At 39.3% G+C, this 16458-nt stretch overlaps 2 protein-coding genes across 2 annotated transcripts; one reads left to right on the top strand and one right to left on the bottom strand.

Annotated features, from left to right (window-relative positions):
- Nucleotides 1–2894: 2894 nt before the first annotated feature.
- Nucleotides 2895–13644, top strand: LOC105060683 (ADP-ribosylation factor-like protein 8a). The gene is made up of 6 exons (XM_010944480.4): nucleotides 2895–3163; nucleotides 3809–3890; nucleotides 3977–4009; nucleotides 4099–4220; nucleotides 13055–13216; nucleotides 13326–13644. The coding sequence occupies exons 1-6, from the start codon at nucleotides 3126–3128 to the stop codon at nucleotides 13441–13443; spliced, it is 555 nt and encodes a 184-aa protein (XP_010942782.1). The 5' UTR covers nucleotides 2895–3125; the 3' UTR covers nucleotides 13444–13644.
- A 1671-nt stretch (nucleotides 13645–15315) lies between these two features.
- On the bottom strand, nucleotides 15316–16236 carry LOC105060682 (ATP synthase subunit b', chloroplastic). The gene is made up of 2 exons (XM_073247725.1): nucleotides 16105–16236; nucleotides 15316–15974 (listed from the first exon to the last, which is right to left on the bottom strand). The coding sequence occupies exon 2, from the start codon at nucleotides 15953–15955 to the stop codon at nucleotides 15701–15703; it is 255 nt and encodes an 84-aa protein (XP_073103826.1). The 5' UTR covers nucleotides 15956–15974; nucleotides 16105–16236; the 3' UTR covers nucleotides 15316–15700.
- Nucleotides 16237–16458: the final 222 nt, after the last annotated feature.

The raw sequence follows: 16458 nt of genomic DNA, 5'->3' as shown, positions 1-16458 counted from the left end.
AAGTGTCCCCTCGTACCGCCCCAATTCGAAAAGACTCCGGCACGCGCTCATTTAATGCCAAAATATCTGGGAGCGATGGGGCGCGGGATTCGAAGGGACGGTTCCGGCTGTACTTTTGTGTACTTCCTTCGTTTAAAATTCAAAACTCGGATGTAGGGGGACTGGTGTTGGGTATAAAATACCCACAGTCGGAACCCACGGCGGAACCGCCATCAGCAAGTGCAGCTCCGCCCGGACTCCTACGGGAGCCGGGCTCCACCGCCATCAGCAAGTGCAACTCCGCCCGGACTCCTACGGGAGCCGGGCTCCACCGCCGACAGCAAGTGCAGCCCCGCCCGGACTCCTACGGGAGCCGGGCTCCACCGCCGATAGCAAGTGCGGCCCCGCCCGGACTCCTACGGGAGCCGGGCTCCACCGCCGACAGCGAGTGCAGCTTCGTCCGGACTCCTACGGGAGCCGGGCTCCACCGCCATCAGCAAGCGCAGCTCCGCCCGGACTCCTACGGGAGCCGGGCTCCACCGCCAACAGCAAGTGCAGCCCCGCCCGGACTCCTACGGGAGCCGGACTCCACCGCCGACAGCGAGTGCAGCTCCGCCCGGACTCCTACGGGAGCCGGGCTCCACCGCCATCAGCAAGTGCAGCTCCGCCCGGACTCCTACGGGAGCCGGGCTCCACCACCATCAGCAAGCGCAGCTCCGTCCGGACTCCTACGGGAGCCGGGCTCCACCGCCGACAGCAAGTGCAGCTCCGCCCGGACTCCTACGGGAGCCGGGCTCCACCGCCATCAGCAAGTGCAACTCCGCCCGGACTCCTACGGGAGCCGGGCTCCACCGTCGACAGCAAGTGCAGCCCCGCCCGGACTCCTACGGGAGCCGGGCTCCAACGCCGACAGCGAATGCAGCTCCGTCCGGATTCCTACGGGAGCCGGGCTCCACCGCCATCAGCAAGCGCAGCTCCGCCCGGACTCCTACGGGAGCCGGGCTCCACCGCTGACGGCAGTTACAGCTCCGCCCGGACTCCTACGGGAGCCAGGCTCCACTGTCGACATCAGCGCAGCTCCGCCCGGACTCCCACGGGAGCCGGGCTCCGCTCTCAGTATCAACTGCTGGTAAGCTCAATCCGGACTCCTATCAGAGCCGGATTTCACCCTTAACTTTGTTTGCAGCGCAGCTCCGCCCGGACTCCTACGGGAGCCGGGCTCCACCGCCATCAGCAGGTGCAGCTCCGCCCGGACTCCTACGGGAGCCGGGCTCCGCCGCCATCAGCAAGCGCAGCTCCGCCCGGACTCCTACGGGAGCCGGGCTCCACCGCCGACGGCAGTTACAGCTCCGCCCGGACTCCTACGGGAGCCAGGCTCCACTGTCGACATCAGTGCAGCTCCGTCCGGACTCCCACGGGAGCCGGGCTCCGCTCTCAGTATCAACTACTGGTAAGCTCAATCCGGACTCCTATCAGAGCCGGATTTCACCCTTAACTTTGTTTGCAGCGCAGCTCCGCCCGGACTCCTACGGGAGCCGGGCTCCACCGCCATCAGCAAGTGCAGCTCCGCCCGGACTCCTACGGGAGCCGGGCTCCGTTCACGACCCCTACCGCCCGGAGGGCCTCACCCGGGCCTCAACAGAAACCGGGCTCCGGCCGTTACCGAGCTTCAATCGACAGATCCACGCCCCCTGACAGGCCCCCAAAACGGCCACGACCCTGCTCCACTTCCTGTGGCGGACTCCGCGCAGTACCATCATTCCCTGACAAGCCGCAGTGGCCATAGCCGCCCTGCTCCACTTTCTGTGGCGGACTCCGCACAGCTCCACTATCCCCTGGCAGGCCACAGTGACGGCCACGAACCTGCTCCACCTCCTGCGACGGATACCATGCGATTCTCCTGACGACGGACGCTGCTCCACCCCTCATAACAGATTCCACGTGGCGGGTCGAAGTGATGCCCACGTATCTGCTCCATTATATTTCGCAATCAATTCCCCTGACCATGGGCGGCCCACTACCAGGCGGTTACAAACGTCGCCATCAGTCCGTTGCCTCCCCCGCCTATAAAAGGGGGACTCAGATACGTTATTCTTTAAGCTCTTTTGCCTTATCTCAAAACTCTGCTAAACTCTCCGTTCGAGCACTCCATTCTTGTTGAGGCAGAGAACTGACTTGAGCGTCGGAGGGTCTTGCCGGAGCACCCCCACCTCCGGTTTAGACTTCCCTTGCAGGTCCCGGCGGCGACCGCGGCTTCCTCAACTCCAGCTTCTCCGGTGCAGACGGATTTTTGCACCAACAAGTTACTTTAATATTTTACAACATCCCTTGTATATAAATTTTACTGTGACCTTGCAAGTTGCTTGGCTTCTAATTTTCCTATCACATGCATCACATATGCTTGCATCACATATGCTTAATACTAATTCATTTTACATATAATAAATTGAATACCTTTGTAATGCATCAAGCATCAAACTTTTGTGAAATCGTGTAACACCAAAAAGATACATTCTGTCCTTTTAGATACATTCTTTCTTTATTCATATAAGTATATTCGCAATGCATCAATCAGCAAGGTTGGTCTTCTTAGGCCCTCATGCCATCTGCTCAACTAACGTGTCCAGTTGGAACCAAAACAGACAACAAATGATGGAATAAAGAATATAATTTTTTAGTAGTAAGAAGGCCGGTTGGATAAACTAATCCCCTATCTCGCGAAGGTGGCACCGGCACGTGTCAAGAGACAAGTGGCTTTCAGAAACTTAACAGGCATCCATAACCGTCCACTCTGTACGTGATTCCCACCGTCCATCACATTTACACCGCAAAAGAAAAACTTAATTTATTATGTTCTGAATATTTTTAATAATTTTTTATTTGCCGGGGCTTTTATTACGGTTCCCGTCGTGGGCGGGCAAAAGGCGAGGAGCTCTCTCTCAGAGGCCACTGCGGGCGACGGTCAAAGACGGAGCTGGAGAGCGGAGGGTCCGTTCCCCGTATCGCTTAAAAAAGGAAAGCAGGAAAAGGCCCCGATCTCTCTCCTCTCCGTTCCGACGAACCCTAGCTTTGGTCCCTCCTTCGCTGCCCTCCTTTTTGTCTATTGAAACCCTAATCCCTTCCTCTCCGACGATCTGTCTTCCGCCATGGGGTTGTGGGAAGCTTTCCTCAATTGGCTCCGGAGGTAAGATCCGGGAATCGCTCTGTTTTTGTACCCGCATTTGAAGAAAAATTGATTGCTGTTTCTTGGATTCAAATTTCGTTCTGATTTCGGGCTTTTTTTTTTTTTTGCACGTTGGGATTCATTTGGATGGTGATGTAATGGTTTTTTATGTGGAGGCAGGCGACAGAATGAGGATTTGAGTGGGATGTTTTCGGGTGTTTTGGTTTTTTGTTTTTGTCTGTGTTATTATTAAATTGGGTGAACTGGTGATGTCGAGTTGGTATTCTTGACCTAGCATGCGATTTGAATTAAATCAAATATCATGGGGCTAAGAAGATTGGATTAATGCAAAGGAAAAGGATGAAAATTAGATGCGTCTCTAATCATTTTTTTTGTTAGTTCCTCTTGTTATGTGATTTGATTGATATGGTGGGATGGAGAATTTGATCAGATTAAGGTCAAAAGAGGGGGAAAGTTCCAGCAAAGCTCAGAAGATAACGATATAGTACTGTCACTTTTTTTAAATAAATGATTTATATTGCACAATTAGTTGATATCTTTATGTTCATACACTTGCTCTGTTCATAATTGTTTTTTTGTTAATTGGAACTGATTTTCATGAATATCTAATGAAGTGTTCTTGTGTGTTTCATTTTACAAATCTAGCCTCTTTTTCAAGCAAGAAATGGAGCTGTCTTTAATTGGACTTCAGAATGCGGGGAAAACTTCGCTCGTGAATGTCATTGCAGTATGTATATTTGGATGCTTGTTTATACATGTTCAAGTGCTGATGGAATGTATTCTGACATTAATTATGTTTTGTTCCTTCTGCAGACTGGTGGATATAGTGAGGACATGATTCCTACAGTGAGTATTTTTTCATTTGGGGGAGCACCTTTAGCATCTTATTTCATAAACCACCAGCTTTTATGTCTATTCATGCATTGGTTCTTCAGGTTGGATTCAATATGAGGAAGGTGACCAAGGGAAATGTCACAATAAAGTTGTGGGATCTGGGGGGCCAGCCTAGGTTCCGGAGTATGTGGGAGAGATATTGCCGTGCGGTCTCTGCTATTGTGTATGCTTTTTATCTTATATTTGTTGTTGTCTTTAGTTCTTGATATATTGCTATGCATGTTACTTGTTGCATATATGGCTTACTCAAATTACTTTTTTGCACATTGTGTTTTGTTCTATATTATTTATTCAGAGCATATAGATATAATGGGTGACAATGATATATCCTGATTTCTTTTATGGAATTCATGGATGTGCAATCTATTTTATTTTATTATGTTGCCTGAGATGAATCTTTTGATGATTTAGCGAGCATCCTTGGATGGAATATGTGGAAAAGAAGGCAAGAATTTTCTGTCAGATGTCTCAGATGTACCTATCACTGTTGTTAGCTAGCATGTTTGCTTGTACTGACATATTGCATTTCTTTTAAGCATGTGGTTTCATTCTGTTTTCTAGAATTTATGAGTTTGTGAAGCTTAATGTAAATTGCATTTGAGCCTATCATTTAGCATGCCTTAAATCGATATAGGTACTCGATTGTTATTGAAGTTTCTGAATGATAGTTGATTAGAATGGCCCTTACTGTACAAAATTTAAGTTCATCTAGTAACTGGTCGGAATATTTGATTTATTGTAGCACTTATCATGTAGCCCTTTTTCATCAATTTTTCAAAGTCTTAGAGATCTCATAATGGAACTGCTGCATCACATGCCTATCATGCAAAATACATGTCAAATGGTTTGTTAATAACATGGTATTCGGTAGCGGCCCGAACCGGCCGATATACCTCATATTGTACCGTACTGACGGGGAATCGGTTTGGTTTAGATCGGTTTTTTGAAAAATAGCCTGAACCGACCCAAACATATCGGTTCGGTATGGTATGGTATCGGCCCGAACCGCCTAATACCGGATGTTTTGATCCGATACGGTATGGTCTTGGTTCGGTTCGATTCTACTTGATTTTCTTTTTTTTTTGACCGTTGGGTGGGATTTTTTTTTGATTTTTTTTATTGTCAGTCTGGTCCGGTATGGTACAATACGGTACCGTACTGGTTGGCAACCGGCATGGGTTCTGGTACCAAGTCCGCAAATCTTGATTAATAATATTCTTTTTTAAAAAATAATTGTGATTCTGTACATGTAATGTATGATACAAATTCTGTACATGGCTTTCCTACATGTACCTGTAGCATGGCATCTAAGTTAGATGGTCTGATCTCTTTTAGTACAAATCTTACCCTGTAATCAAATTTGGTAATACTGTAAATTTGATTGTGTGAACTTTTTTCCCCTAATAGCATCTCAGATTTAGAATAACTTTAGACCTCAGTTTAAGAAAAAACTAGTGGGGTCTGTATGCTTGGGAAGCCTGATCCTGTTTTTGTTCAAGATGAAGTAGAAGGTTAAGAGATAATGAAAGTTATTTTTTTGTTTGTAGTATATGTTGAAACTGATGTTACATATAAGGCCAGTTTTATAAAGGATTTTGGTGGTAAAACCCTCTCTCAAACACTCATGCCACTGTGGTTACTCGTTTTGATCTATCTGCAGAGCTTCTTCTCCTTTCTTTTCAATAAGATAAATTTAATTATTTATTTTAATCATCACTTGTTTAAAACAAGAAAACATTAAATGGGTAAGACAGTTGGGGTGCAATGCATGAGAAACCAGTGCTCTCTTCTGCCACAGAACCCTGCCAAATGCATATGTAAAAAAAAAAGTTTGGTATGCTTTTTTGCCTCTTATTCTTTTCGAAGAAATTTTGCTAATTGTGATACAAGTTATTAAGGAGTGATGAGGCATTCAAACTACGACCAAGTTCACTGAACATTCGTTCTTGATAATTTATCGCATGATGACATATGAACAAATGCATATGTATCAAAAATTGTGGTGTGCTTTTTTTCCCCTGATCCTTTCCAAAGAAGTCTTTCTAATTGTAATTCAGGTTATCGAGGAGCCATAAGATATTCAAACTATGAACAAATACACTTAACACTTATTCTTGGTAATATTTATCACAAGATGACATCAAATTTATCTTTGAAGATAAGCTAAGAGAGTTCATATTATCCAAAAGTTATATGCCTGTAAACTCATCTCTTATTTCAAATATGAAGGTGAAAATATTGCACATCATTCTCCATAATCATACCATCTTTTATTGACTCTTCTCCATGCAATTTGCTTCCAACCAATATGTTTTCAATTTATCATTGAAAAAACTTTTCTTTGTTGTGTAATGACTTGAGGCATTATTTTATGATGGAAGGTAATTATACGAGCATTATCAAGTGAAGTGAAAATGTTGGGAGTTAATGCGTGCTGGGACAATTTGCAGTTGTTGACAAACTGAAATTGTGCTTTCTGGGTAATTGGGTATACATTTTTATCTCATTGACATCTAATGAAGTGAAAGTGTTGGGTCTTCTTGCTACAGACTATGTATCGTACAGGAGATCTTTAGCTTCTGTAGTTTGGCCCTTCTTTGCTTAATTCATGAATTTTTTACTTGTCCCTATAAATAAGCCTCATCTTTTCCTTCTTCAACCATCAGCCTATTTTTTTTAAAAAAAATCTTCTCATCATTTATTGGAAAGTTTTTCCCCTACTGACCATGTATATCCTATTTCATACTTTTAATTCACTTAGTTGAGTATCTCTTTGATCAAATGATTTTACAACTGAATGGAATATTCAATAATACTGGTTTTTGCAAATATTTTGGATCATACGTGAATCACTATTAAACTATTAAACACTCGATGCTATTCTCTACTCTATTCTTTAGCTATGGTTGGCTGTATTTCATGCATTACACATGTTTTTGGAACCTTTCAGACTCATTTTTTAAGCTGATATCTGATTTTTAAGCTAAGTCTGGCTGAAATCTTACTTAAAAATATTTACCTTTTATACTATTGATCTCCAAACAGTAGCCACATTTGTTTTGGAACTTTTCTAGCACCAGGTTTTGTCCTTGAAAAAGTGATGAAATGGAATCAGAAGAATTAATTGGGTTCCTTGGGCTACATATGGCTGTGTTGCTTTAGTTGTGCTTAGGTTTCACTCTATCTGTACAAGTTGGAAACAAGTTTCCTAATGCCAAGGCTCAAGCTTTGTTCTTTAACAGTTCTTGGTTTGGGCCATAGCAAATGTGTTATTTGATAAAAAGGTTTGAATTTTGAAGATCAACATCATAATGGATGATGTTGGAGGCTTAATTAAAAGTTGGAAACCAATTATTTTTATGTTAGTATATTTGGCAGTGATCTGGTTGGGCATCTTTGCATATAACCACTGGTGAATAATGCGTATTACATCTAGTCTATCCTGGGCATAAAGAACTTTTTTTTCCTTGTAAACCTTCTACATTGAAAAAATCATTGGAGAAAATAAGTCCATGGTGGTATCTTCTTCCCTGCTTTTTCTTACTGATATAGCTATTAATGCTGGAACTTTATTTCTTACTGCTGTTATAGATTGCTGAGTCTTCATTTCAGTGCCTTAAATCTATCCTCCCCTGCATTGGCTTTGTTCTTATCAATGAAGATTTAAAGCTTATACGTGTTTCTTATCGCATTATCCTCTTTTCATGCTACTTGTATCTTTGTCGTATTTTATCTGTCTAGATATGCTACATGCCATCATCATCATCATCATCATCATCTACACCCACATGTTCATACATTTGTTGATAAATTACTTTCAATTACAGAATGTCATGTGGTGATTACATAAGAGTCCTTCCAAAACTATTCTGTAATTGAGTTTAGAAATATGTCTTGGGGTTTATCCAAGACACTACTACTGAAAACTCACCTGATATATGTTCTTGTTATATTTATTTCTCATAAATGATTTTTTAGTCTGACTAATCATCTAGTTCTTCATCCTCCCAATTGTTACTTCTTAATTTTTGTGTGTCAATATAATTAAATTTGACATGATCATGTCGCAAGGGTGAGAGATGTTTCTAGATTTGCTCTCAGGGGCTTTCTTCTGTATGCAAAGGTGCCTGGGTTTTGTGTGTTTAACAATCCTTAACTGTATATTTTTCTTCTTCCCTTGCTTCCTTATAAATTTGGCATAAAGGACAGGTGGATCCATCTTTTCTTTCTCATCTTACATATTTGTCTTTTCCAACCAATAATATTATCATACATGGCTTTCGTAAGGATTTGCCTAAGTATTCCTGTTCGGTTCATCTGGAATCCAAACTGCCAAAGTAGTTATTTTTACTTGAGCGTCAGAATTTTAAGGATGTTATAGCTTGGAAGGCTAGCTTTCTGATATCGCTTGGCAAGCGTGTCAGCTTCACATTCCTTTGTCCTCCTATTAATGTCATTTTCTTTATCACTGATATAGCGAAGTCTCAAATTTTGCCTTAATGACATGGCTAAGGTCCAGTTCTTGAGTATCATCAAGATGTAAGGAGGCCAGAATCAATGTGTGGAGCTTTGCTTGGTCAGCTTCTCAATGTTAGAGATCCTTTTGAGGTCCCTTCAACTTATTCTAGTTCCTGGCTTAGCTCAGTTTATGTGTTGCAGGCCTACTCGAGCACAATATCATATGTCCTATAATTTAAAATCCCTTCACGTAATATCGTGGAAAATGCTAAAATAGTCAGGAGATGGGAATGTTGCTTAGCTTGGCTTATCTCAACAAAAGCCTTGGGCTTGGTCCCTTTTATTTTTTTTCCCTGTCTTCATTTTGCACTTAGGCTCAGCTGGCTTATGTGACCTGACCTACTTGACTACATTATCATATGGCCTATAATTTGAAATCCTGTGGGCTAGTATGTTAGAGATACTTAAGTAGGTACACCTTCAGTCATGAGAAAAATTTTCATTGTGTAGTAGACTAGGATTTCTCTACCTTTTTAGCTGTACATGTTGTGTAGTGTCTATCTAGATCAAACTGGTCTAAATTTTGTCAATTGTATCCTAGTTCGATTTGCACTATTTTTGCTAATCAAACCTGATCAATGGTTTTGTATTTGTTGAAAACTTAAACATCTTAGTTGAGCTTGGCCTATAAGTTAAGCTTGTGTGCGAACGATTCTATTTTGCCTCATTGGTACCTGATAAAGACTACCAACTTAAGCTCAAAACAAAGTGCAGGCTTAAAAAAAGAAAAAGGAGAATGCTAATTATTGACAATTACTTTCATGCTTAAACATTTCTGTTTTTGCTTATGCTGTCATATAAGGATGCCTTCAAGTTAATGAAACACAATTGTAGACTTAATTGTTTTAGAAGTCTTGCTAAGGAAATAACCTTAATAACCAATTAAAACAAATGGAAAGAAAGAAAACAAAAAACCTTGATGATTACCTTTTGCATTGATCCCAAGTGACATTCAAGTGTTCTTATTCCTTATCATCATCTTTTGAATGCTGTTCACATCTTCAGCCAATTCATAATCTTGAGTTTATGAATATAGTTTGGCATCTCCAGGTTGTACGCATTAGCTTTTTCCTAAGTGGTAGTATCCAGATAATCCCCAGTGATGGGCTAAGCTTGCAGTGTATAAATGATGTGAGCAAATGTTGTCTAGATAACTTTTTTTCTTCACAAGCATTTTCTGAGAAGGTAATTATTCAGTTTTACCTTTTGCTGTATAAACTATCTGCTTGAATATACTGATATAGCCTTCATGTTGGGCAAGATCGCAAAAAAAAAAAAAGCACAATAATTTTAGGATAAAAGGCTTATATTATCTTGTTTCTTCAAATTAAATTATGCTCCTTATTATGGGCATGTGCAATGAAAATGTATTGTGCCCCTGGCCTAGTAAAAAGAGGGGCCTGGATTTTCTTGAAGGGCTAGAAAAGAGGAGAGAAAAGCCTGGTATAACCTGGGTTTTATTTATGAGAAAAGATTGACAAAGGCTTGTGTTGAGGAGGATGTAGCCATGATAGCAATGAATTGCAACCAGAGGTTTGTCAAAGCCACTTATGATAACTGGAAAAAGGCTTTTCGTAATGCGCAAGTGCATGAAATGCTTTGTGATTCTATTTGAATGGCTAAATTAGCTTCCATAAATATCATTGGTAATTTGGAATGGTAGCTGCGTTCTGAGAATGCTTACAATAATGCTCTTCTTTTGTTGGATACATACCCCTATGAGATATTACTCTCTCTGAAGGTCTTTTTAGATGGTAGGTGGATGGAGTGTTTCAGAAAGACAGCATTTGTTAAGTTCCTATGTTATGCATGTATGCAACACATCTAGCATGGAGAGGAAGTGGTTGAGAAGAGATATGCAACACAAATGTTTGCATTATATAAGCAGAGGTGGTCGTATGATGTTGGCTCTAAACATACATTCTGTTAGAGCATCTGCAGGAATGGTTGATGCAATGAGAGATTTTGTTGATCTTTTTGGTAAAATGTGGTTGATACATGCATTTGTATATTTGCAAGTTTATCTATGTCCCAATTATTTGTGCCAGCTTTTTAGATCACCATTTGCCAACCTATCCTTTTATGGGCTGTCTTAATTATTTGGTTTCTTGCAATCCTTTCTCACAAATTCTGTCATTGTTATCTTATGTATTTGGTCTCCTTTATAGATCCTTAAACCCAAATCTGAGCACATTCCTTTCCGGAATCTCCTTCCACAAATTTGTGCCATCTCTGTTGGTTCTTGATTATTGTGGCTTTGGTCAATGTACTTTTACACCTCTTTTATTCTATGCATCCCAAATGCCAATGAATAAGAGAAGACTTCATATTAAGTTGATAGAAAGTCATAGATAGAAGCTGAAACTAAGAGATGAATCGCCCTTTCATGATCTATATATATAGCTGAAGATTATCTTCCAAGCTGAAACTAAGAGATGAATCATACTTTGATGATCTACTATATATTTAGCTGAAGGTTATCTACCGGCATATTATGCAGAAGTGGAAGAGCTGTACAGCTGTGCACAAATTAAATAATAAGGCCTGTGTTGAGAAAATGAGTAACATACTCCTTTTTTTAGGCTTTTAGAAACAATCTAGCTTTACTAATTTCATTTTGCTTTTACAGAGAAAGTTAGATGAATATTTCTTGATTCTCTTTCTAGTTGACGGAATGCCATATTTTACAATTTACATCATTTCAGTTTTGTTGTACGTGTCTTATAACCATGACCGAATGGTTAATTTTGCCACTTTGTTTTAGTATATGAGCATATTTTCCAGATTGGGTTATTGCAATAGCATTTCACAGGCTAGATACATTTGTTCGTTTTTCTGTAGGAGGACAACTTTTAGGAGGACAACTTTACCAATATTTTAGGAAGAGAAGGCGGCACATTGTGGGTTGAATTAGTTATTTAGTTGAGATCTATATTTGGCTAGCTTCAAGTTCAAGACATGTCTTCTGCCTGTTGTTTATCCTCAATAGATATTTGGGTAACATACTTCTACTTTTTATCAGAAATATAGGAAAAGAGGAAGTGAGACTTAATGAATACTAAACTAAGCCAAGGAAAATATATTAGAAATTTCTGTTCTGAATTTTGTATGAATTACGCTCATTTCACATTAATGGACCACAAATTGGTCAATACAAATGATATTGGAGGAGGATATGTGTAATGATGAAGGACCCATCCTGACAAGAGAACGAACGAGCCAGTGTCCGACCTTTTCCAAGTTTCAGAAATGCAAATTTTCTACATTTGTATCCATACAAATAAAAAATTAACAAACATAATATAAACATGTGACTACTTTAATGCATTAATTTTGGCACAAAAAATGTCATAATCTCTTTAGTTTTTATTTTCTTTTAAAAATGTATTTTGAAATTAAAAGAAAGAACATGAATCTCTGCATTAATGCATCCTCAAAATTTAATGTGAAAATCCTGATAATGCTAAAAGTTAATCTTGACAGACTCATTGCAAATCAAGCTCGATATAGGCCATGGTCATGGTTGGGCTCTCTGTATATGTCTCTAACTCTGAATTTTTTTGATTTTGGTATTTTGAAAATTTTATTTTTTTTAAAAGCTGCAATCAATGTTTTATTATTTTTGAACAGTCTCCACCGTTCAGCTTGAAACAGCATAGGGGGGAAATGCGGATATGAGTAGTTTAATGCATTGCACTCTATCTGTTTCAGTTGAAACTTGATAACTTTACATTAAACCACTGAACTCAAGATGCAGTTGTCAGTGTTTCATCGGATACAGGAGAAACCATGACACGACAGGTAAATTCCTGTTTCAAGGTCATGTTTATCCTGATTGTATATTTGTAATGTTTCATTTCATTAAAGATTTTGAACCACAAGGGCGCTTAAGTTCTTCCTAAATCTTATGTATGTGTGATTAGCAATCTTCAATTCATATTATCAATTTTCAAGCAACTTGAAGCTGTGATGGGCCCCTTGGAATTCCCCATCTTTTCGTTCACGGAAAAGCAAAAAAAAAGAAAGAAAAGGAAAGCACTTTCAAACAACCCCTACCAGTGTTACTGACATGTGATATAACTCCTCTGTTTCAACGTATCATATCCAAGGCATGTTGGATAAACTGTGTAGGCTTTTCTTTTTCCTTTTCTGGTTAGCTGTTTTATATTGCTACCCAGAATCCATATCTGTAAATGACAAATCTAGCACTAGATGTTTGTTCCCTTCAATTAACTATATCTAGCAAGCCTTATCATCTATTTTGTGGTGAGCTTTTTATGTTGGATTGCTAGTAAGGTATTTCGTTCATATCATATGTCCTGTATGTTGTTGGAGAAACACCATTGCTGGTGGTAGGGTTTGATTTAAAGGGTACTTGGACATATGATGAAGGTGGATGATCGTTATCTTCCTGTCATGCATCAGATATAAGGTGAACTGCTTTCTAATATATTTGTTGAATTCCTCTTATTTTTGCAGGTATGTTGTTGATGCAGCGGACCGTGATAACTTGCCAATCTCAAAGAGCGAACTTCATGACCTTCTAAGCAAGCCATCACTGAGCGGGATTCCATTGCTGGTCCTTGGAAACAAAATCGATAAGCCTGAAGCTCTGTCTAAGCCAGGTTTGACAGAGGAGATGTAAGTAACTAAAATTTACTAACCCAAGAATATGGTTGTCCCTGAGAACGATATAAAGCAAATTGATCAATACAAGCTGCTGTGTTTGTTGATGATCATTTTCTGGCAGGGGGCTGAAGTCTATCACTGACAGAGAAGTTTGCTGTTTCATGATCTCATGCAAGAACTCAACCAACATTGACTCTGTAATAGATTGGCTTGTGAAGCACTCGAAGTCGAAAAACTGAGGATATAGCCTTGTGGTACATAGATTTTCCTGTTCTCTGTGGGTATTGAGGTGTGGTGAGTTGTTACTTGGCTAACTGGGGTTCTGATCTTGTAATTGCTGCCAACTTCTTTTGTGCTGAATGGTTATCTGGGGAGTGGGATGATTCCTGGTGTCTGTGCAAAACACTTAATGATATCGAAACTTGGTGACTTGTGCTTTATGTCCTGGTAGTGATTTGTGTGAAAATATATCTGGCTTTGCATTTAAACAGTACACAATAAATAATTTCAACTGTTTTCCCCATAAATTAGTTCTGGATGGATTCATTCATGCTGCTGGGGATACAGATACAGGCATGTATAATGCTACATTGGGTGGAAACTGTGTTTTTTTTTTTTTTTCGGTGGAGTTGGGGATGGCGCGCAAAGACATACGATGGGTTTAGGAGAGTAAGCCCGTGAAAAAGGTTGTGTAATAGTGAAGATCGAGTATGTTACTCTCATGGTTATGATAGTATGGTTGGCACCACTTGTCCAGCAGAGCACCGAAACTGGTATGTGGACTTCGTTATTTCAGCCCAACTTACAAAAGCCCTAGGCTTAAGGGTCTATTCTTTTGCGGATACAAAATATGTATGAGAATTTATATTTTTTTAGATAAATATTTTTTAAATAATATTTAGATAAAAAATAATTTATTTATATTTTTTTTATGTATGAGAAAATAGTTTCGAAATTTATTATATTTTTTTATATTACTATTTTTTTTGAGTAAATTAATAAAATATATTTATATTTTTTATAATATTTTTTATATATGAAAAAAATTAATTATTGAATATTGAATGATCGGAGGTATTAGAAATAAGGATGGAATATCTTAAAGATAAAATTAAATATCTATTTTAAAAAAATAATTTAGTTATTTTTAAGTGAATGAGATTTTTTTTTTCGTTTCATGGATAAATATTACTTATAAAAAAATAATTTATTTATTTTAAAAATAATAAAAATATGGATAAGTTGGTCAATAATAAAGTTGATCAATTTTTTCGTGATATTATCTATCAAAAGATGAGTCCTAAAAAATTTTAAGATCAATCTCTATATGGATAGCTCTTGTCTAATTACATACAATCAGCCAAGCATCATCGATGCATATCTAAGTGTATTAGCCATGGATAAGGAATTTCAATTTGTCAAAACCTTAAGATCTTAGCATGCTTCATGATTTCTGCAACTTATTTTTGCTCATCTTATCTGAAAAATTAGGATTCATTTGGTTAGTCATTAAGAATTTTTTTTATTTTTTAATTTTTAAAAAATAAAAATTAAAAAATAATATTTGATAACATCTTGTAAAATAAAAAATAAAAAAAATCAAAGTAATAACTTTATATGCAAAACAAAAATTTTTTACTTTTCAAAATTTATTTTTTTATTTTTTTTTATTTTTTCACATCTAAAACATCAAATCAAAAAGTAAAGAGTCCGAATTTTTCTTTCTCGTCGAGCTTTTCATCTTCCCACCTCCTTCTTCTTTCCTTTCCGAATTTTTTTCCTTCGTCGAACTCTTCACCTGCCATCTTCAAATATTACTTTTTACTTTATAGTAACGTAATTACCAAACATTTTTTTTTCACTTAATAGTAAAAATAAAAAAAATAAAAAATAAATTTAAAAAATTTAAAATTTAAAAATATAACCAACCGCATCCTTAATAATACAACTAAAATGAGTAAAAATATGATATTAATAAAAATAAATTATAATTTCTTTTTAAAATTAGATCGAAATTATAATTACATTCAGTAATTTATAAAATTCATACTGACACTTCAGATTTATTTATTTTAAGCCTGCAGTTTAGCCTATATTGTTAGATTGCCTGTTAGATTTAACTTGGACTCAAATGCCACGCCATTAAAGTTTGTTGAAATGATCGTAATAGCCTCAACAAGAGACGAGAATCCAAACAGACGAGGCATTTCCAGAGGGATGCTGTAATGCTTCCGGTGACAGCCCAGCGAACACAGGATACCTCTCTCCGAATTTTTTTTATGGTAACATCATTGAATCCCGAGACTTGCAAATCGGATTTTTCATCATTAAATCCCCTTGCAATTTGACTTCATATTTCCAAATAGCAATAGATTATACGAACAAGAATTGAGGGGAGCAAGAGGATGATACTGAGAAAAGGGGAGAAAGGAGAGAGATAAGAAGAGGTAATAAGTAGAAGGGGGGAGTAGCAGCAAACAAACAATCAAACACCTGTCAGGCGGTGGGGAGGACTTTCTTGGCGATCTCGTCGCTGAGGGCGGCGATCTGGGAGTCCAGGGCCTTGATGGTATCCTTATTCTGCTTCTTCAGATTCTGGAGTGCCTCGGTGAGCTCCGTCTCCACTCGCTTCCGTCCCTTGGCGAGCTTCTGCTCCAACTCCGCCGACGTCTCCTTCTTCGTCTTGTTTAGCGTTGTGAAGATCTCCACCCACGCCGCCTGCATCACCGCCACCTCCACCACTACCACCATCGCCACGTCTGTCCTCGACCTGTCGACCGAAACCGACGACAAGCAGCGATGTCAGCGACGGTGGTCCCTTTTTCGATCTCGAGTTTGCGGTGCCGGAGGAGGACGACAAGAGGGAGGAGGACGACGATGGAGAAGAGAAGGATGGTTACCGGCAACGATGGAGGCGGAGTCGGACGATAATGAGGAGAGGGAGTTTAATTTCATGGTGTCTTTGGAGGGGAGCTGCGGCGGCGACCTTCGGTCCAATTTTTTTATCATCAAGGATACTCTCAATTTTATGCTATTTAAATATATTATTTTCATCACCAGGACGAAGGCAAATGCCAGGGGGGAAAAAAAATACTCACAGCATAATATTGCACTACACAAAAAATATAATTCATATTGCATTCCATATTTTTATACATATCCTCGGATATTTTCATCCCAAAAAAAGTGAGAAAATGATATAGAGTATGGAGCAGCATCATGAGGCAAACTTCATACTCATCTTAGAATATTAC

The sequence above is a fragment of the Elaeis guineensis genome, chromosome 13, assembly GCF_000442705.2.
Source record: "Elaeis guineensis isolate ETL-2024a chromosome 13, EG11, whole genome shotgun sequence".
Taxonomy (NCBI): domain Eukaryota; kingdom Viridiplantae; phylum Streptophyta; class Magnoliopsida; order Arecales; family Arecaceae; genus Elaeis; species Elaeis guineensis.
This window is presented reverse-complemented; position numbering and strand designations above follow the sequence as displayed.